Here is a 21,809-nt window from a genome sequence, read left to right as displayed (position 1 = left end):
CACTTCCGGCAGCGCACCACTCAAAGGCTGCCGGCTAGCAACTTCCGCCCTCTTAGCTGAAAGTGGAGAAAGGAAGCTCGGAACGGTTGCGTCGCGGTTTTTCTGGAGTCCGTCGAGTTAGAAGAGACCCTTTCCTGTCGCGGGTGGTGAGGAGTCGGCTCGTGGGTCTTTGAGAGCCGAAAATTGAGACCTTCGCGCCGCGGAGACTGCACCCGGCGGCTCGGCAGCCGTCACCATGGTGAGGAGGTCGCCTCGGGCGCTGGGGACCTAGGGCGTCGGAGGTGGCGGGGCCTGAGGTCCCATAGGCGCTGGGCCTGGCGGTGAGGGGTGATAGGCGGAAGTAAGGTGCTGCTGAGGGAATGAGGGTGGACTCTGTGGGGTGCGCTCTTGCTCAGTCGTGTCCGACCCTTTGCGACCCCGTGGACTGCAGCTCGCCAGGCTTCCCTGTCCTTCACCAACTCCTGAAGCTTGGTCAAATTCCTTCCCCTTGAGTCGGCGATCCCATCCAACCGTCTCGTACTCTGTCGCCCTCTTCTCCTGCCTTCAGTCTTTCCCAGCATCAGGATCTTTTCCAATGAGTCCGTTCTTCGCATCAGGTGGCCAAAGTATTGGATTTCAGCTTCAGCATCAGTCTTTCCAGTGAATATTCAGGACTGATTTCCTTTAGGATGGACTGGTTGGGTCCCCTTGCTATCCAAGAGACTCTCCAACACCACAGTTGAAAATCATTAATTCTTCGGCGCTTAGCCTTCTTTATGGTCCAGCTCTCACATTTATACCCTGGAGTCAAAATAACCTCTTTTGGTCGGTGGAGTGGAGTATTTGCCTGAGTACAGGCTTTTGGAGTCAGACAGGTTTCACTCTGCTGAATTCCTGACTTCACCTAAAGTTGTGTGGCCATCAGTTCCAGATCCTAGTGATAACTCTGTACACTAATCTTTAATCCCGCATCAGTCCTCATCTCGGCCGAGGAAACTGAAGGTATGCCCTGCCCACGGCCAAGCAGCTGGATTTATAACCCAGATCTGACTGCCAGATCTTTTGTCTTTCTACTAAGTACCTAATCTGTGTTTCTCTGCAAAGTGTCAAATCCACATACCCTTTTCACGGTTGATGCCAAATTTATGTGATAGCAGTTGAAAACACCACACAATACAAAGTATCTTGTTGATTGTTACACTTAGAATTATTTTCCGTGTTGTTGGAGTTGGCCTCACACCATTGTTTTATTACGGGCTTCCCTGGTGGCTCAGAGGTTAAAGCGTCTGCCTGCAAATGGTGAGACCTGGGTTCGATCCCTGAGTCGGAAGATCGCCTGGGGAAGGAAATGGCAACCCACTCCAGTATTCTTGCCTGGAGAATCCCATGGATGGAGGAGCCTGGTGGGCTACAGTGCACAGGATCGCAAAGAGTTGGACACGACTGAGCGACTTCACTAGACTGGGGCCACACGTTTATAAATAAAACTGGCATATGGAAAGCAAACAGGCGCTTAAGAAGCAAAAGAGGATCCCATACATTACCAATGAAACGAAAAATAGTACAGCCGCCTTGAAACAGTTTGGCATATGTCGAACAAAGACTGGGTACACGTTTATTCACCGAAAACTGGAAACAAGCTAAATATTCGTCAACTGGTAAATGAGTAAACAAACGGTGGTAAAAATAAAATGACTACTTATCAAAAGAATTGAAGTAGGATTCATACAGCAATGTAGGGGAATCTCAAAAGCCTTATGCTAAGTGAAAGTTAGATGCAAAGGGCTGTATACTGCAGATTCCATTTACTTTTCATCCTGGGAAAGGCAAAACTAGAACAACAGATGCCAGGTTGGAGGTGGGAAAAGATGATTTACTTCAAAGTGACACAGAACATTCTGGGGTGTTGGAAATATTCTTAATTTTGACTGTGGTTACAGAGCTGTGTAACCACAGCTCTGTGGTATAGCTTGTGAAAACTTAAGAACTCTTTACCTACATGCACATATCTTTGTATGTATGTAAATTATACTTTAATAAAATTGGATAAATTTAAAAATTTTTAAGTATGAATGATGATTATATTGAAAAACCAGATATTGATGTTCAGAAAAGAGCAATTCTAGAATCAGATCGTCTCCTTTGTGGTCTAGTGGATTTTGGACAGTTCTATTCAATGAACAGTAACTTTCACTGAGTTTATTACCGAAGTAAATCCTGACACCTTATGTCCTACAGGATTAAAATTTATTTAACTTACATTACATGATTAGACTTAACGGGGCAAGAGTTATTTAATCAAGTGAGCAGTGGATGATATACGACAATCTATACTTCACATGCTGCTCACAAGAAAGTATTTTTTTTTTTTTAAGAAAGTATTTTAAAATAGTTGTCAGTTTTTTTTTAAATTAAAGTTAACACTTCTTGCATCGTTATAGCCACAAAATGAATATATCGAGTTACACCGTAAGCGCTACGGATATCGTTTGGATTACCATGAGAAAAAGAGAAAGAAGGAAGGTCGAGAGGCTCATGAACGTTCAAAGAAGGCAAAAAAGATGATTGGTCTGAAAGCTAAGCTCTACCATAAACAGCGCCATGCTGAGAAAATACAAATGAAAAAGACGTAAGTACCGTTTATTTGTTGTACCAAGTTAATGTCTTTTGAGTATTAGTTGTTAAAACTGATAATCTTGAGTCTTCCTCATTCTTGGTAGTATTAAGATGCATGAAAAGAGAAACACCAAACAGAAGAATGATGAAAAGACTCCACAAGGAGCAGTACCTGCATATCTACTGGACCGAGAAGGACAGTCTCGAGCTAAAGTACTTTCCAATATGATTAAACAGAAACGAAAAGAGAAAGCGGTAAGCAGTAAAAAACTGGTCTTTATTTTGTTGTTGTTGTTCAGGAGAATTACTTAAATTCATATTTGAGTTTCTTAGTTTCTTCAGTTAAATGGAAAAATAAAATCCAACTGTTACCATTATTCAGATGTTAGAGTCTTTCATATAAAATGTTTTAGTAATAAAAAAAGGTTTGCTTTCTTACCATGAGAACATTCAGCAGGATTTAAATTTTTTTTTTTAAGAATGTCATGCATCTTTAGTTTTCAAAAATTACTTAAGGTAATTTCCTGCCGATCCAGTGGTTAGGACTCTGAACTTCCACTGCAAGGGGCACAAGTTCAGTCCCTGGTCAGGGAACTAAGATCCCGCACATCATGGGCAGAAAAAAGAAATTATTTAAAACAGCTGCTTATACTTGACAACTCCTAATGTTGTGGTGTTGTAGAGAGGGATACAACTGCTTGTTTTTGTTGCTTTGCAATGCCAAAACTGGTTAAAAAGTAGCATAGTGGAAAGCATCCTAAGTGATTTGACTCAGATAAAAATTCAGAAATTAAAAAGAAAAAAAAAAAGTTTTTGGCTTGCCCTTAGTGTCAAATTCGGTTACCTTTTGCTAGAAGCTGAGGGAAAGACAGATACTATTTTTAAACACCTGTGGATAGAGGGACAAATCTAGGTAGCCGCAGAATATGCACTATCTGTATTTAAAGAACTGACAGACTCCAGATTTGATCTGTAAAATCTTACTGCTTTTTTTGGTATGTATCAAAATTGGAAAGGTAGAACTTCACCAAATTTTAGAGATTATCTACTTTTACACTATGAACTATTTAGCAGTAAACTTAACTAGTTCCAATTCATTTCAGGCTTGTTTGAGGACACAATGTAGATCTCTAGAAAATAGTTGAGCCAAAATATTGTTGCTTAAGCCAAAATACTGTTGCTAAAGCAAAAAAAGTGAGTCTACAACTTTGTACAACTAAAAAATACTAGACTTTTTATTCTCATTCTCTTTCACTAACAATTTTTTTTTTTTTTTTTCTGTTTCAAATTCTTTATTATACATCATGGTTGCACAATTTGAGGCTGGTTAAATACAATTGGTTTTCAATTTTCCTTTGAATATTTTCCAGATTACTACATGCAAGTGACCATGAAAATATTTGGCATTTTAAAATTTTGAAACTCTGAACAGGCACTTACATGAAGGAAAACATTATCATTCACAGATATCCACATTTATAACCGGGGCTCCAGCACATGGAACTTTTTGCCAGTTAAGCTGGTTACTGACCATTCTTCAAAGAGCCACAGTAGTAAAACAGGCTTAAAGAAACGTAATTTGGGTTACTTAGTTTACTCATAAAGTAAGGTTAACTAACAAGACTTGCACTGAAGTGTATAAAAAAATATTGGTACAAAAACCAATGAACCATAAGTGAAAGTAGTTTCATACATCAGGTTTTAGTTTCTACGCCCCATATTTAGTGTATCTGAGATCAGACCCCATGCATAGCATAAAAACAGATGACTGTAACCTTCTTTTTTAGAGGCTTTGAACAATGCTTGAATTTAATGTTAAAAAAATTTAAACATAGTGGACAAAGAAGTTTAAATTTGAGTTTGAACTAGTCAAGGTTCTGATTTAACAAATGTGAAATTGTCCAGATCTGGATAACTACATGCTTTACCAGTTCTCCTGAGTGCCCTCATCCTCAATTTTCTCCTGAAAAGAGAATATTTGCAAGAAAGTTTATATTTGTGTACATGTGCTAAAAAGATTAATTGTGATCTGTTTTAGGGAAAATGGGAGGTCCCTCTGCCCAAAGTTCGTGCCCAGGGAGAAACAGAAGTATTAAAAGTTATTCGAACAGGAAAGAGAAAGAAGAAAGCCTGGAAGAGGATGGTTACCAAAGTCTGCTTTGTTGGAGATGGCTTTACTCGAAAACCACCTAAGTATGAAAGATTCATTAGGCCAATGGTAAGACCCTGTTAGAGTGCAATGGCTTAAAGATCAGTTCCTGTGGTAAACCAGATAAAGTACTTGACAATTTCCTAAAATTCCTAATACTGGTATAAAAAAAAACAGGTTGAAAGATGTTTTTAGGCTGTTTTTAAGCTGATGATAGGTATTGTTTAGCACTTTTTCACTACTGTCAAGAATCTTTGGCTTCGTAGGAGATTTGAAATGAAAAAGAATTCTCATTACAGAGATTGTCAGTGAATCTGGACTTGTAAACATGACAGAGACTTCCCTGGACGTCCAGTGGTTAAGACTTGGTGCTTGCAATGCAGGGGACACAGGTTTGATCCCTGGTTGGGGAACTGAAATCCCACAAGCTACATGGTGTGGCAAAAAAAAAAAAAAAAAATTAGAATCTTCATTTCCACACAGTCATTTTACTCATTCATCAAGTGCCTGACACTTGTCTTTGAGAACAGTTAGAAAATTGGAGAATTGTTTTTTCAAGAGTCAATTCCAGTTTAGTAAGAGAAGTATCAGTGCCTTTGAAAATATTTACTTAATATGTAGTCATTGACAAGAGAGTATTAAAATGGGCTTTCAATTTCTGTTGACAGCGGTAACGGCCAAACCCAATCTCCTTCTCTCCTCCCCTAATATATTTTTGCAGAATGCCTTTAAACAGAATGAATTCATCTCCCAGCTAGACACCAGCCTGCTTAGAAAAACAAAGAATCAGAGGGGAAAGTCGGCAGTATTACTCTCTCAACCTGAATCATTTTCAATGAATTAAAATGTTGCCCAACAGCCTGCTTCTATAAAGTTCTATTGGAATATAGCCATGCCCATTTATTTACATGTTGTCTACGGTTCTAGGTGACTAGGGGAATCTGGTCTCTGTAACAGAAACTTCTCTGGGCTGTCTGCAGTTTTTGACCAGTATTAACCATCAATGCAGAGAGCTGACAGTCTTTTTCACCAAGGAAGGTGGCTGAGGTATATAAAGACTTGGAATCGAGATACTTAAGTTTGATTCCATCCTCACACTATTTAGCCTGGGAACAAGTTATTTAACCTGCTGGTCCTTGTTTTATCCTTTTTTTAAAAAAAGTAGCGGGAGTTGTTAAGGCTGTCATGCTGAAATGCACTGCCTGTGAGCTCTGGCACAGTGCCTGGCATGTCGCGAGCCCTCGGGAAGTACAGACAACTGGACCGCTGTTCCATGGTGAAAACTTTTTAGGAGTATGTGTTTGAGTTTTTCCTCACATATTTTTCTGTAACTGTCAGATACATTGTCTGTAGAATTAATTGTATTTTCTCCAGTGCCTTAAGATGAGATAATATTCAATCCTTTTTGAAGCAGGGTGGGGAGATGATTGGAAAAGATAAGCAAAAAGAATCAATATTCTTCATTAACATCTTTAACTCAGAACATTCTTGTGTTTGGCTTACTAGGGATTACGTTTCAAGAAGGCTCATGTAACACATCCTGAACTGAAAGCCACCTTTTGCTTGCCAATACTTGGTGTAAAGAAGAATCCCTCATCCCCACTGTATACAACTTTGGGTGTTATTACCAAAGGAACCGTCATTGAGGTGAACGTGAGCGAGTTGGGCCTTGTAACACAAGGAGGCAAAGTCATCTGGGGTAAGTCCCATCTGAATATGGGATTCTTGGTGTTAGAATCCTAAAATAGACGCTTTTTAGTTGACGTGAAGTATGCAGCAAGATTTTAATGTAGTTAAACTTGATGTGAATAAGACTTAGAAAACAAATGTTCTCAATTTAGTTTACTGATTTCAGTTATATAAACTACATTGCTAGATATTTTTGGTTGCTTTTTATTTTAAGAGGTATTATTAGAAAAGATGGGAAGTTACAATTGAAAATACTGGAAGAAATTAACTACAAACGGGGGAAGGGAGGCATACAGCAAACATGTAGCTATACTACTTAAGTGACAATTACAAACTAAAATATATATAACAATTTTAAATTCTTTTTTCCTCATTTTCTTAGTTTTCTGCTTTCAGTACCCAGGTATTTCTAAACTTTAATGTTCTTTGAAAGGGAAGAATACAGTGTATAGCTTATTGATTGAATCTTCATATGAGTCATTGACACGTACTTCACATTGACCTAGATTTTAAAACAGGTTAATAAAACTAAGCCTTTTTTTTGGGCTAGTGATTGGCCATAGTATTATGCTGAGAAAGGATGTTTTTATTTCGTTCTTTTTCAATAGTTTTTACCCAAAATTAATATTGAAGTTTTAACAAATGCTTTTTTGGGCATCTGTGAAGGTGATCATACTTTTTCCTCTGAAATATTTACGGAATTAATTGATCTATTAATAGTCTTCCTAGTAATAAACCATAATGTATTTCTAGAATGTACCTTCCTTGATCATGATGCATTATTCTTTTAATATTCAAATGATTCAACTTGTCCAAGTTTAATTTAGGATTATCTTTTCTGTGTTTTTAAGTAAGATATTTTGCTTTATTTTCTGTTATCTTAGTCGGGTTTTTGTGTCTGTATAATGCTAGGTCAGAGGAAAGAACCAAGATAGTTTTCTCTTTCTGTGGTTGAGGGAAAATTTTTTGAAAACTTAGAAGTATCACTTCTGGAGGTTTTACTAATGGATTTGAAAACTTGGATGATTTCCTGCCTTGTTTGTGGTATAGACTGGATGCCAGTAAACTGCAGCCTGTAGGCTGCCACTTGTATTGGAATACAAAAACAAAATAGGTTGTTAAGTTGATTTGAAACCTAGTTAATAATACTTGATACTTTTTCCAGTAAGAATTGTGTGGAAAAGGAGCGGTGCTAGGGTCAACCCACAAAGGCATGTTAAGTGATTTCGTTTTATAAAGTCACATGTAATACTACTGTTGCTCACTTTTTTCTTTCTTAAAGTGGTGATTGTAAATATCTTAAGCAAAGGTCATATGCATTCTTTTTTATTAGCTAACATCTCTAATTGTTCTGTTTTGTTTCCCTTAGGAAAATATGCCCAGGTTACCAATAATCCTGAAAATGACGGATGCATAAATGCAGTCTTACTGGTTTGACAGCAGTTACCTACAAGTAACTCCTTGTAATCACGGAAGGCCACACGCCAATCGGGAAACCATCACCCTGGTATTTCTGAATACTACCAGTCAACCTTACATGTTGTCTTCAGTCAAAGAAAACTATTTATTCTGTTTTAAAAAAGAAAAAAGCCAACATTAAAATGATCTCATTTTACAAATTGGTCTTTTGCATCTGTGTAGCGTTTAAATGTTCATAAAAATCAAATGATTAAAAAATCAATTATAGAATATCTTACTTCAATAGTATTTGCGTTAATGAATGGTACTACGCGGTGCAGACCTGTCATTTAAAAAAAGGAAAAGCCAGTGTAGTTGAAAATACCTTTTATCATAAAGGTTAGTGCACACTTAAATGTGAAGAATAGGCCAAGGAACTGTCACGTCTAAGACCTTACCTTAGGTCTCCTCCTCCTCACTGTAGATAGTACTCCAAAGAAATGTAGCATTAACACATTTTAATTCAAATACTTTAAAAGTGTACAAGAGATGGCACATTTACACTATAAAGCTCAAAAGAACAATAGTAAGTCAGGGAATTAGTATCTTAAACATTTTTCCCTTCTCATTCATCATATATAATGCCATATACTTCAAACTATATTTTCTACTCAAGACACATGAAAAAAATAAACCAAAATGTTTATACTTTTAGCATTTTCTATATTCTAAACTTAGGGTAGTATATTTATATTTTTAGAATGGTAAAAAGACTGCACTAATGCCCTTAAAGGGAAATAAGTATGTTTGCAGTTACTTAGATTACATTAAGAAGGTCATGTTTTAGTCAGAAGCACATCTGTGATCTGAGTCTGTTTGTGACTGAGCTTTAGGGTGTTTATATATTGTATTAATTTATAATCACGTTAATTGTTTTCAATTCTGTTTATTTTTTTTTAAAGTCTGTCTTGAAAGTACAACCAATGTGATTAATTGTGGCTTTAACAAAATCAGTGTAAACAAATCCAGTATCTAAACACATCTTCACCAATGAAATTAGGGAAAAGGGAAGGAATTTCAAAACATAAACAATCACAAAATATAGGTTTAGTTACTACTGTTAAAATTGGAAAGAAAAAAAACTACCAAGAAAACAAACATAAGTACTTGAGTAAGTCTTGCTATTCTGAATAATGTAACATCTTTCCTAAGTTCTATAAACAGTAGGTAGAAGTTTTGGAAACACACAAACACTTAGGAAAAGAAAGGCTAGTTTCTTGGGAATGACTATCCAGTATGATACAATTACTTCAGGATAACAGAAGTGGAACCTACCTTACAATCAGATTTTAACAAATGATTTTGCCACTAATAGAAATGGGGAATGAGTGAGTGACAAGTTTTGGAGGGTGAAACAAAATCAACTAAAGGTAAGCACTGGATACAGAGCTGAAGTTTGCTTATTTTTCACAACCAAAAATAAGCAAGTTAACTATCTTGTACAAATAAAGCTTGATACTAAGTATGTGAACAGAAGCATAAACATTACTAACTAATCACAACCATGAAAGACTGGATTAACACTTTAAACACAGTATTGCTACTAGTGGACAAACAAGGCAGAAATTTCTAAAATACTGTTATACAGATGAGTAATGTTAGTATAAATTCTTTATTTACATTAAGATCTGTCTCAGTTTGCTGGTGTGACCAAACCTTAGAAGGTAATCCCTAAGGGTAAAGCAGAATGTAAGAGCAGATATTTAGGTACCAGATAAACGCTCAACTTGATGCAATCATAAACTTTCCAAAATATTTTTCTAAAGTCACTGAAACCATTTTAGGTGGTGTTCTGGTGGTCAGCTAAAAGTGAACCATTAATCACTAGTAGTTTTTATCCTTGCCATGATAATTCTCTGCACTGAGTGGAAACACCATGAATATAGACACATTTTAAGTAGTAGAAGATTGACATTCTGTCATGCTATTTTTGATTTTATAAAAAAAATCATAATAGACCCTCTCACTTCAAAGTTGTAGAGGAACTTTATAATAAACTCTTCAATATATTTCTGTGATGTCTAGCAATTGAATAAACTTGAAAGTAGGACTAAAACTTTGCTAATAACTGTCTGCTTTATATTACACAAGGAAATATATATGTATTTACACAAACTGCAGTGAACTCCCTTCTCCACAAATAAGACTTCTAAACAGAAAAAAAGCAGTTCACAAAGAACTGTAGAATGTGACTGGACACTCAACTACCTGGTTGAAATCAGATTTCAGTCCTCTGTAATTCTGTTTTTCTAATGCCTTTTGCAAAAAGTACAAGTAATCTGATTAAGTTTTATTTAGAGTCCTAACAGGATAAATTTTGTTATAAATTCTATACTCACTCACTGAGCATAGAACTTATTGTTACTGAACATGAAAGTTAGGTTTTTTCCATATAAGTTAGATTTTTTCCATGCGATTTAACTTTTTCCCTCTGCTACCTATAAACTCCAAAATAACATTTTCTGTCAGAAATAATATGTGACAAAATTTTTCTTGTGTGAACAAAAAGTTTTGAAACTTGATTAAAATGCACTTATGGTTTAAGAATAAGCCAAACAAATTTAAGTATACATTTATATAGTGAGTCCTTAGTGACCACATACGAATATCCATTTCTTTTCTGTAAACTCAGCAACTATATTCACACATCAGAAGATGTCAGTGAGCTCAGTCTTAAACTACATCTTGTTAAAAGTATTTTAAAGAACAAAGAAGAATCCAAGTAAAAAAGTAAATGTTAGGTTTTTAAATCTGTTTTAAGAAATTAAAAATGGAAAGGTTTAAGAATTTACTGAATCTATTTCCCTAACTGTGGTATTAACAAAAATTTCTCACAAAATGTATAAAACAGCATAAACATTCAATACATACACTAGTATTAGCCACTTATCCTTTCACTTGACTAGCATTTGTTAAGAAAACAAATGGCCAAAGTGCTTCATTTTCATTTAGAATGGAATAATCTAGGCTAACTCTGAACATAATGAAAGAAAATGTAGGGGACACAGTATTTAAATTTTTACATGAATAAGGAGGGTTTGCTCTTTTGCCTACTAATGATTTTACCTCAACTTTAAATCTTCCTAAAATGCCAACAGCCCAAAATAAAATTTAGTATCACCTGACTATAGACTGAATAAACCTTCAACATCAATCCTTAACTCCTCAAATAATGACACGAAATCATAACACATTTTTTTTTCATGTAAGGACCAAGCAGTTTTAAAAACAATCTAAATAGTCTCAAAGCATTCTCAAATGAAAATTTGAGCACACATAATACTTTCAAAGAATAGGACTGTTTTAAGATTCTCTTTGGATTTGAATGACCATTTTTTTCACTTTTAAATAAATTACTATACAAAAATAAACAATTTAGGGTGTGTTTTTCAATTTTTTGTTTCTAGTTTTCCCAGGCAAAGGCCTTTGCTGTGGCCACACAATGTCTACACAGGTTAGCCTGTCACTTCTCTGCACAGAACAAATCAAGGGTGAGCAAGCTCAAAGGGACAAGACTTGCAACTACGGCTCCCGGGGCCACTTACTCCTGCCATCTAGGCCTAAGACTGGGGCGCAGTTCTAAACTTACCAAAAATGGAAGCCAAGGGCACAAGCTGGAAGGCAGGCAGAGAGATCTTTTGACAGGAATCACTCCGTCAGTTAGGGAAGTGGACAAAAGCTGAGGGGAATATAAACAAGATTCTAGAATAAAGGCAGTGTCAGGATTAAGGAGAACCCTCTAGGAAGGGTTCTCATACTTCTGAAGTATACATGTTAATCGGGTGAGAACCAAAATACAACCCCCAGCTTCAAAAGAAATTTTAAATAATTATGCTAGTGCCTACACACTAGAGTTAAATCCCGAGCAGTACTGTTAACATCAGATGTTATCAAGAGTGAAGTGGAAACAGATTATGTTTGTATTTTTCAACAGATACAGAAGTCAAAGGAAGAAACTGCACCTGCAACTAAGAGATCAAAAATACCACCTTTGTAAACCTTTGACCATAAATTTCTGAATCTGTGCTCTCAATTGGTTGAAATTACTTTGACCCTAATTTACTGACATTTTTGTTTAATCATGCCTACATTTTAAAAAATCATGATTAGTTTCAAAATTTAAGATAAAACTTCTAGAACCTTCACCAAGATTACTATTAAAACCCTTAGTATAAAAGATGTCTGTGATCCTTACAACTGATGGAAGCCCTACTACTTTCATAGCTTTTAAATTTCTATTTTCTGAAATTATAATGGTCAGGTATCTCCAACTGCTAAAGAAAATATAGTATGATCTGGCTTCCAAAATCGAAACATGGTTAATAGAAATAAAAAAAAATTGTATTTATACAAATATAACCTGAAAAATTAAAAAGAACAGTGAATCCTAGGATCTACCGGGGAGGGAAAGCAGCATCATAAATAAGTTCAACTTGAAAATTTGGAATTTTTGTCCTGGGCCCCATGCCATTTATTCATCGCCATATTGTAAAAACAACAACTTGATTGCAAAGAAGAGGTTTTATCATCTGCACGTCTTCCTCACTCAGGTCAGCTTGGCTTTCTTCTTTGCAGGCCCCTTGTGCCCTTTGGCCTTTCTCCTTAAATTCCGCCTGTCAACCACAGGCACCTCCACTTCTATCTCCTCGGAGCTGCTGTCTACCGTCTTCTCTGTTGACTGTGTCAACTGATCCAGCTGCTCAGAAGACGCTTCAGACTGCTCCTCTGACAGGTTCTTCTGTCCTGCATTCTGTGAAAACGGCACATCTTCAAGTTCAACCTCTATCAGAGAGCTCTGAGGCAGAGCTGCAGATGATTCCTGGGGCTCGGCGACCCCCTCCTCACCCTGGTCTTCCAATGAGGCAGTAGTGTTGGGTGACACATTTTCAGGGATCGATTCCTCAGAAAAGTCAGCAATTACAGAGTTTGGAAAAGCACTGTCTGACCTTTCTTCATTTGGGATAGTAGCCACATTGTCTGAACTCCCAAAATGTGCTTTCTTTCTTGAAACCAGAGGCAGCTTCTCTTCGGTGCGCCCCTTGTCATCAGATGGACCTTCGTCTAGCAATGTTTCTGAGTCAGTGGCATGTGAAATCTAAAAACAAAAAATCCAGTGAACAACTTTTGCAATCAAGTTCTTACATAAATTATTCTCAGGCACTAATATGCAAAGACCCTGAACCACATTTTATTTTATTTTATTTTCCCTAAACCACATTTTAAAGAATTCAGGACTCACTACTTTTGTCAATCATGTGCACATATTCTCTGAATATAGCTCAATTTCTTAAAAACTGTCTTACATGATACTTTGTACTCATTAAGTGCTTGCTTTAAAGATACAATGAAAGTAATGATTTTACCTCAAAAAGTATTTAAGGCTCTTAAACTATCCATCAAGATTCTTTAAAACCGTGAATCAACTCAAGTGTTTAGTTTCTTGGTGTTACTGGAGCCAGAACCAAGTATCCTGGGACCTGACACTGTGCTACCCACTGGGTTTGACTATTAGTTGATGGGTGGGGTTCCCCAGGTGGTGCTAGCCGTAAAGACCACACCAGCCTGTGCAGGAGATGTAAGAGATGCGGGTTCGATCCCTGGGTCAGGAAGATCTGGAAGAGGGCCTGCCAACCCACTCCAATGTGCTTGCCTGGAGAATCCCATGATCAGAGGAGACCAATGGGCTACGGTCCATGGGGTCTCAAAGAGTCGGACACAACTGAATGGACTTAGCAGGCAGGAAGGCAGTGAAAATTCTACTCAGGTAATTACATGAGACACCAATAAAATAATGCTATATAAGAGGTTTTTAGACTTAAATTGGATATTCAAAACTAGAAATTAAATGTCCTTTCAGATGTGGCACACACACACACACACACACACACACACACACACACAATGGAGTATTACTCAGCCATAAAAAAGGAATGAAATCTTGTCATTTGTAACAACATGGATGGATCTACATGGTATTATGCCAAGTGAAATAAGCAGACAAAGACAGAACCCATATGATCTCATTTATATGTGGAATCTAAAAGACAAAATAAAAGGAAAACAGACTCAGATTAGGAGGCCAAATGGGTGGTTGCCAGAGGGGAGGGAGCGAGGGGAGAGACACAGGTAAAGGGGATTAAGAGGCACAAACTTCCAGTTATAAACCAAACCACAGGGATGTAATATACAGCGTAAGGAATGTGTCAATAATATTGTAATAATTTTGTATGGGGACAGAGAGTTAATAGACTTACATTTGACATTTAGGTGATGATTTTATAACATATGGAAAATCAAATCACTATGTAGTACACATGAAATTAATGCTGTACATCAACTATATTTCAATAAAAATATTTCTTTAAAATATTATATCAACTTTCCCCCACTAATCAATCTAATTAAAACAAATTAAATGACTGTACTGGTCACAGACCAGCAATAGGTAAATCAAATATTTGCGTGCATGCCTGCTAAGTCGCCTCAGTTGAGTCTGACTCTTTGTGACCCTATGTACTGTAGGTCCACCAGGCTCCTCTGTCCATGGGATTCTCCAGGCAACAATCCTGAAGTGGGTTGCCATTCCCTCCTCCAGGGCAATTTCCCGACCCAGAGGTCGGGAAAGAGTCACCCAGGCCTCATGTCTCTTGCACTGGCAACTGGGTTCTTTACCACTAGCGCCACCTGGTGAATAATATTTAGGCATGTTAATCACTCAGCCGTGCCTGACTCTTAGTGACCCCATGGACTGTAGCCCTCCAGGTTCCTATGTTCATTAAAGTCTCCAGACAAGAATACTGGAGTAGGTTGCCATCTCCAAATATTTAGGTAAATAATGCTTTATCCATTTTTCTAAGCATTTCCTAAATCTACAAAGTAAAACTCATGTTGTTATCATAAGTCAGATATGAATGAAGTTACAAAGATTTGAATTTATATTACTGATCGCATCTGCTCAAAATATCCAATGTAGCATAATTTATTTTTCCTAAATGACTGTACACGTTAAAGTAGAGGAAAATATATATCCTACACTGCCCCAGCTGAGTCACCAAGGCTGGACACTGTAACTATAAAAAGTTAGGTTATTTTTCTATTACCTTATCCTGTGCAACACCCTCAAGGGGTTGTGAAGAGTCTACCACCAGTGGAGCAAGATTCGTAGAGTCTTCATTGGAACTAAAAGACTGCAATTTTAATTCTTCATCTAAAACTTCACTAGTGGAGTCCTCCTCTTCTGTTACGAGTGAAGTCTTAAGAGTATCATCTATTATCTCACCATTCATAGGCTCTAGTGCAGATTCCTACACAATTGAGCAAAAAAAAAAAAAGGACAAAATTACAGATTAACTTACTTGTCACACAACACGGGTCCATTCTCAGTACCTCCCTATCATGCACTAGGACTCAAGATACATTTTACCATGTTACGGGGCATAGATTAAGCAACAGCAGAGTCAGGAAGAGAACAGAACCCCTAAGCAGCCCAATTTCCCTCTGTGTTCATGGAGAACCATGCAGTGAAGAGACCCTACCTCCTTCTTCCTCTTCCTCCTTACAGGGCAGTCACAGGAAGAACCTTTTCGGTAAAAAGTTACCAGAGAAAGTCTAAATTTGGTGCTGGCTCTTTACAGAACATTAGCTGATCAGTAGCTGGAATCTTTGGGATCTGAGGGAAGTCACAGTTCAGCGTGCCTGGGAAGGAAGCACTAGCAGATTTGTGGCAGGTTGAGTTTGGGTAAAGCTTCCCGCTGGGAGAAGAGAGTCCTCAACCTCAGTGAGCTCACTGTATAGTCAATAAATGGTTGTCTCCAAACAATCCTGAATGAATTGTCTCCGAACAATCTCCAATTTCTGAAACTCTTCCTCTCGTGTTTAATCAATCTACAAGACTTCCATTAATGTCTAATATTTCTAATTAATACTACTGACATTTTATATTTAAAAATTAGAATAATGATACACTCGAATTTTTAAAAGTAGACTTGGCTGGATTATATAGAATCCCTGAAATGATATAATGAGTATTTTCCTAAGGGATATTTAAATCAGAGACTTAGAAAAATTAATCTGGGGAATTCCCTGGTGGTCCAGTGGCTAAGACTCAGTGCTCCCAATGCAGGAGCCCAGGTTTGAACTGGAGGTCAGGGAATCAGATCCTACATGCCTCAACTAAGAGGTCCCACATGCCACAACTAAGACCTAGTACAGCCAAATTAATTAATTAATCTAAAAAACCACAGATTTAAAAAAAGAAAAAGTAATCTGGCCAGAGTACAAAGAATAAACTGCACACAGAAGGTAATTAAAATAAAACTCACAAAAGGACCAACTGGGGTAGAAGAAATGTTAAAAAGATGAAAATGAGAAAGAGACAGCAAAGGTTTTTGTAAAAAAATTGAATTTTGGTGAGTAACTACAAGAGAGAAACAAAAGAGAAAAACTCATGTCCTTCAAGTTCTAGGTTTGGGAATAGAATGAAAAATAGGAAATAGGAAAAGAAGCCCAGTAGAGAAGTGATAGGCAAGAACAGAGATTAAATTTAAGATGATAAAAGACATCTGTCTAAACAGAAATACTCAGAAGGCAGGTAATATTATGAGATCATAGTCTGGATCAATCTTCAAAGTCTAGAGCTACTGGTCACCCCCACAGAGACAATCATTCCGTCATAAGACTAGATGCATTTAAAAAAAAAAAAATGAACAAAAGGGCAGAAAGTCAAGAACTGAGTCTTCAAGAATGTCCACAAAGACAGGGGAGAAAGGGGAAAAAAAAACAACAGGAAACAGAACAGTCAAAAACCAAATGCATAAAACCAAATGAAAACTCCAGAAAGAGGTAAACCTAGAAACCAAAACGCAGTAGTGTTATAAAGCCAGGCGATCAGAAAATCTAGAGGAAGAGAGAATAGACAGCCTCAGTAAGGAAAGCCACTGCAACTGAGTGAAACTGTCACTGTTGACCTACCACGTAGGTACTCAGAGGTATCGCTGGAGAGAAGAGACAGGTTACATGTAGTATGTACAGCATAATCTTAAATTTTTAATAAAGGAAAAAAACCACACAAATATACATTCCCATAATCATCTAGAAGCAGATAAATTTTGTTTTTAAAACATGTATTTTTCCAATTTAAATCAGTAATGCAGTTTCACTTTCTTAGCTCCTGGTTGGACTTGACAAACAGGTAAAATATTTTTAAAGAAACTTAAGCACATTTGAAAGAAGAAATAAGGAATCTGTAAAAGACTAAAGATATTAAAGAAAAAGAAGAGAAGGACAGGAAATAGAGAAGATGAAAAAAGAAAGAGAAAAATAATTGAGGAGCTACAGAAATCAAGACAGATAAAGAGATTTTTTACTCAGTCAAGAAGTTATTTTCTTACCTGTTTCCTAGTAATTAAACAAGAAAAGAATGTAGTTATTTTTTAGGAATTTGTAAATCAACTGTTAAGTAAAAATAATTATTTTTTTCTGGACAACTAATTCTATCTTTACATCCAAAATGGGATGAATTTAGAGCTTCTTGGTCTTTAAGGCATTCTAATTGGTTTTTTAAGGTAGGCTTCGATCAGTCACATAATTTGCATCACTTCTCAAAGTTTATGTTTAATTCCACAAATTGATTTGAATTTTAAACACACTGAGAGGACATTACTATCTAAACACCTTCTATTTTATCTCTGTAATATGTCAAACTTTATAAATTCAGTTTGAAACATAAAATACTTAACACTTTATCTTCCACTACCCGACTTTGCTTTAGACATATATGCTTTTTAACATTACAATTTCTACTAAGAGTCTTTATGCTTTTCCAACAATATACGACTAAGTTGAAATTTACCTCCATTCATTCTATTAAATAAATAAACCTCAGAAATCCAAAAATGAGGGGATATATGTATACATAGAGCTGATTCACTTTGCTGTACAGCAAAATAACACAATATTGTAAAGCAACTACATTCCAATGAAAATTAATTTAAAAAAAAGCGAATCACTCACCTTTTCACCTTCTTGCTTTTCCAGGCCTGGCTGGGTTTCTGGTGCTGGTTGAGCATCTTTATCACTACTTTGATCCTCAAATTCAATCACACTCTGTTCGGGTTCTTCTTCCAAGAATTCTTCCGAGCTCTCTGATGTGCGTGCAGTAGACTCCAATCTAGGAAACCGAAGAAAAACATTTTTACTTATTTTATTAAAGATGCCACAGGTTACACTCATACACAATGGCAAACTTTAATGAATTATTTTATCGGAGTATAGCTGACTGACAATGTTGTGTTAGTTTCTGCTATACAGAACAGTGAGTCAGTTATACATATACATGTCTCCACTCCTAAGATGGCAAACTTCATTGATAAATGTTGCATGTGTTCTGACTATTACAACTGATTGGCCATTACCCATCTCTCTCTTTCTTTGGGTCTCCCTATTCCTTGAGACACAACAATATTGAAATTAGGCCAGTTAATAACCCTGAAATGGCTCTAAGTGTTCAAATGAAAGGAAGAGTCACATATTTCTTACTTTAAATCGAAACCTTGCTAGAAGTGACTAAATTTATAAAGGCATTTGAAAGCTGAGACAGGCAGAACGCTAGGTCTCTTGTGCCAAATAGCCAAGCTGTGAATGCAAACCAAAAGTTCTTGAAAAAAAAAAAATCAACAGTGCTACTCTAAGTGAACACACCAATGATACGAAAGCAAAACAACCTTATTGCTGGTCTAGAGAAAAAGTTGTAGTGGTCTGGACAGAAGATCAAACCAACCTCAACATTTCCTTAAGCCAACGCCTAATCCAGAACAAGGCCCTGAATCTATTCATTCCCACGAAGGCTGAGAGAGGTGAGGATGCTGCAGAAGAAAAGCCTGAAGGTAGTGGAGAGGCTGGTTCATGAGATTTAAGGAAAGAAGTTATCTCCATGAGAGTGCCAGGTGAAGCAACCAGGGCTGACACAGAAGCTCTATCAAGTTAGCTAGAAGACACAGAGCTAAGATAATGAATGAAAGTGGCTACAATAAACAACAGACTTCTCAATGTAGACAAAAAGATGTCATCTAAGACTTTCATAGCAAGAAAAGAGTCGTCAACGCCTGGCTTTAAAGTTCCAAAGGACAAACTGACTCCTGTTAGGCACTAATGCAGCTAGTGACTTGCAGTTGACACCAATGCTCATTTACCATTCTGAAAATCCTAGGGCCCCTCAGAATTCCCTACTCTGCCTGTCCTCTATAAAGGCAAAAACAAAGCTTTGCTGACAGCACACCTGCTGATGACATGGATTACTGAATATTTTAAGCTCCCTGTTAAGACCTATTACTCAGGGAAAACAACAAATTTCCTTTCAACATATGACTGCTCATTGACAATGTAAGTGGTCACCCAAGAGCTCTGATGGAGATGTACAATGAAGTTCATGTTGTTTTCATGTCTGCTAACACAACATCCATTCTGCAATCCAAGGATCAAGGAATCATTTCAATTCTAAAGCCTTATTTCTTAAGAATTACAGTTCATAAGGCTACAGCTGTCAAAGATACAGATTCCTCTTACTAATCCGGGCAAAGTCAATTGAAAACCCTCTGGGAAGGATTCACCATTCTAGACGCCACTATGAACACTTATGATTCATGGGAAGAGGTCAAAATATCAACATTACAAGGTGTTTGGAAGAAGCTGATTCCAACTATCATGGATGACTGTGAAAGGTTCAAGACTTCAGCGGTGGAAGTCACTGCACATGTGGCAGAAACAGTCAGAGAACTATAATGAGAAGTGGAGCCTGAAAATGTACTGAATTGCTGCAATCTCAAGATAAAACTGTAATGGATGTTCAGTTCAGTCGCTCAGTTGTGTCTGACTCTTTGCGACCCCATAAATTGCAGCATGCCAAGGCCTCCCTGTCCATCACCAACTTCCGGAGTTTACTCAAACTCATGTCCATCGAGTCGGTGATGCCACCCAGCCATCTCATCCTCTGTTGTCCCCTTCTCCTCCTGCCCCCAATCCCTCCCAGCATTAGCGTCTTTTCCAATAAGTCAACTCTTTGCATGAGGTGGCCAAAGTATTGGAGTTTCAGTTTCAACATCAGTCCTTCCAGTGAACACCCAGGACTGATCTCCTTCAGGATGGACTGGTTGGATCTCCTTGCAGTCCAAGGGACCCTCAAGAGTCTTCTCCAACACCCCAGTTCAAAAGCTTCAATTCTTCAGCGCTCAGCATTCTTCACAGTCCAACTCTCACATTCATGCATGACTACTGGAAAAACCATAGCCTTGACTAGACGGACTTTTGTTGGCAAATGGATGTTGGTAATGGATGAGGAGCTGCTTATTGTGGATGAGCAAAGAAAGTGATTCCATCTGGAGATGGAATCCACTCTTGGAATCCACTCTTGAAGACGCCATGAAGATCGGTGAAATAATAAAGACTATGACATAAACTTAGTTGAAGAAGCTGCATCAGGGTTTGAGAGGACCGACTCCAATTTTGCAAGAATTTCTACTGTGGGTAAAATGCTATCAAGCAGCACTGCATGTTACAGAGAAATCATTACTAAAAGGAAGAAGTCAGCCAATCTACATGGCAAAGTTCATGGCTGTCTAACTAAAGAAATGGCCAAAGTCACCCCAAACTTTAGCAACCACCTCCCTGGTCAGTCAGCAGCCACCAACACTGAGGTAAGACTCTACACCAGCAAAAAGATTATGACTCATTAAAGGCTCAGATGATGGTTATCATTTTTTTTTAACCAATAAAGCATTTTTAAATTATATACTTCTTCTTTAAAGACATATATTATAGTACAGTGTAAACATAACTTTTATGTGCACTGGAAAACTCAAAAATTTCTGTGACCTGCCTTATTGTGATAGCTGCTTTACTCTGGTACCGCGGAACTGAACCTACATCTCTGGAGTACGCCTATATGTAACGTCCCTTTCATTCTCAAAAATACCATTTGGGGCAATAAATGACATGGCTTAGTTCTACTTCTGAAATGCTTTTCAAACAAATCCACAACTTTTTATTCCCATTCTCATCTTCCTTCTTCAACCCCTATTATCTCTGGACACTATAACTTCTTCCCAACTCATGTCCAGACTAGCAGTACATACATTCTTTAGTAAGGTTTAAGAAAGGCAATCCCAAAGAATGCTCAAACTACCCCACAATTGCACTCATCTCACATGCTAGTAAAGTAATGCTCAAAATTCTCCAGGCCAGGCTTTAGCAATACATGAACCGTGAACTTCCAGATGTTCAAGCTGGTTTTAGAAAAGGCAGAGGAACCAGAGATCAAATTGCCAACATCTGCTGGATCATCGTAAAAGAAAGAGAGTTCCAGAAAAACATCTATTTCTGCTTTATTGACTATGCCAAAGCCTTCGACTGTGTGGATCACAATAAACTGTGGAAAATTCTGAAAGAGATGGGAATACCAGACCACCTGACCTGCCTCTTGAGAAGCCTGTATGCAGGTCAGGAAGCAACAGTTACAACTGGACATGGAACAACAGACTGGTTCCCAACAGGAAAAGGAGTATGTCAAGGCTGTATATTGTCACTCTGCTTATTTAACATATATGTAGAGTACATCATGAGAAACGCTGGACTAGAAGAAGCACAAGCTGGAATCAAGATCGCTGGGAGAAATATCAACAACCTCAGATATGCAGATGACACCACCCTTACGGCAGAAAGTGAAGAGGAACTAAAAAGCCTCTTGATGAAAGTGAAAGAGGAGAGTGAAAAAGTTGGCTTAAAGCTCAACATTCAGAAAACTAAGATCATTGCATCTGGTCCCATCACTTCATGGGAAATAGATGGGGAGACAGTGGAAACAGTGTCAGACTTTATTTTTGGGGGCTCCAAAATCACTGCAGATGGTGATTGCAGCCATCAAATT

General features: G+C 37.5%; 2 protein-coding genes across 9 annotated transcripts in view; one reads left to right on the top strand and one right to left on the bottom strand.

Moving 5' to 3' along the window:
- The first annotated feature begins 3 nt into the window (after positions 1–3).
- Positions 4–8,052, top strand: LOC122683932 (ribosome biogenesis protein NSA2 homolog). The gene is made up of 6 exons (XM_043887885.1): positions 4–238; positions 2,421–2,608; positions 2,700–2,850; positions 4,634–4,813; positions 6,251–6,443; positions 7,803–8,052. The coding sequence occupies exons 1-6, from the start codon at positions 236–238 to the stop codon at positions 7,868–7,870; spliced, it is 783 nt and encodes a 260-aa protein (XP_043743820.1). The 5' UTR covers positions 4–235; the 3' UTR covers positions 7,871–8,052.
- A 709-nt stretch (positions 8,053–8,761) lies between these two features.
- FAM169A (family with sequence similarity 169 member A) overlaps positions 8,762–21,809 on the bottom strand; it is a 67,066-nt gene continuing 54,018 nt past the window's right edge. For all 8 annotated transcript variants that reach the window (XM_043887872.1, XM_043887876.1, XM_043887878.1 and 5 more), the window contains 3 exons: positions 17,903–18,059; positions 14,992–15,195; positions 8,762–12,986 (listed from right to left, as the gene is read on the bottom strand). In XM_043887872.1, coding sequence (XP_043743807.1) covers positions 12,438–12,986; positions 14,992–15,195; positions 17,903–18,059 — 910 coding nt within the window. In that variant the 3' untranslated portion in view covers positions 8,762–12,437. The remainder of the gene's footprint in view (positions 12,987–14,991; positions 15,196–17,902; positions 18,060–21,809) is intronic.

This window comes from Cervus elaphus, chromosome 25 (genome assembly GCF_910594005.1).
Source record: "Cervus elaphus chromosome 25, mCerEla1.1, whole genome shotgun sequence".
NCBI lineage: Eukaryota > Metazoa > Chordata > Mammalia > Artiodactyla > Cervidae > Cervus > Cervus elaphus.
The sequence above is the reverse complement of the archived record's forward strand: the minus strand, read 5'-3'. Positions and strand labels throughout refer to the sequence as shown.

Bases quoted from the DNA above. Each gene is read 5' to 3' on its own strand.
- LOC122683932 (XM_043887885.1), top strand. The intron at 2,609-2,699 runs GTAAGTACCGTT...CATTCTTGGTAG, and splicing joins AAAATACAAATGAAAAAGAC to TATTAAGATGCATGAAAAGA. The intron at 6,444-7,802 runs GTAAGTCCCATC...TGTTTCCCTTAG, and splicing joins AGGAGGCAAAGTCATCTGGG to GAAAATATGCCCAGGTTACC.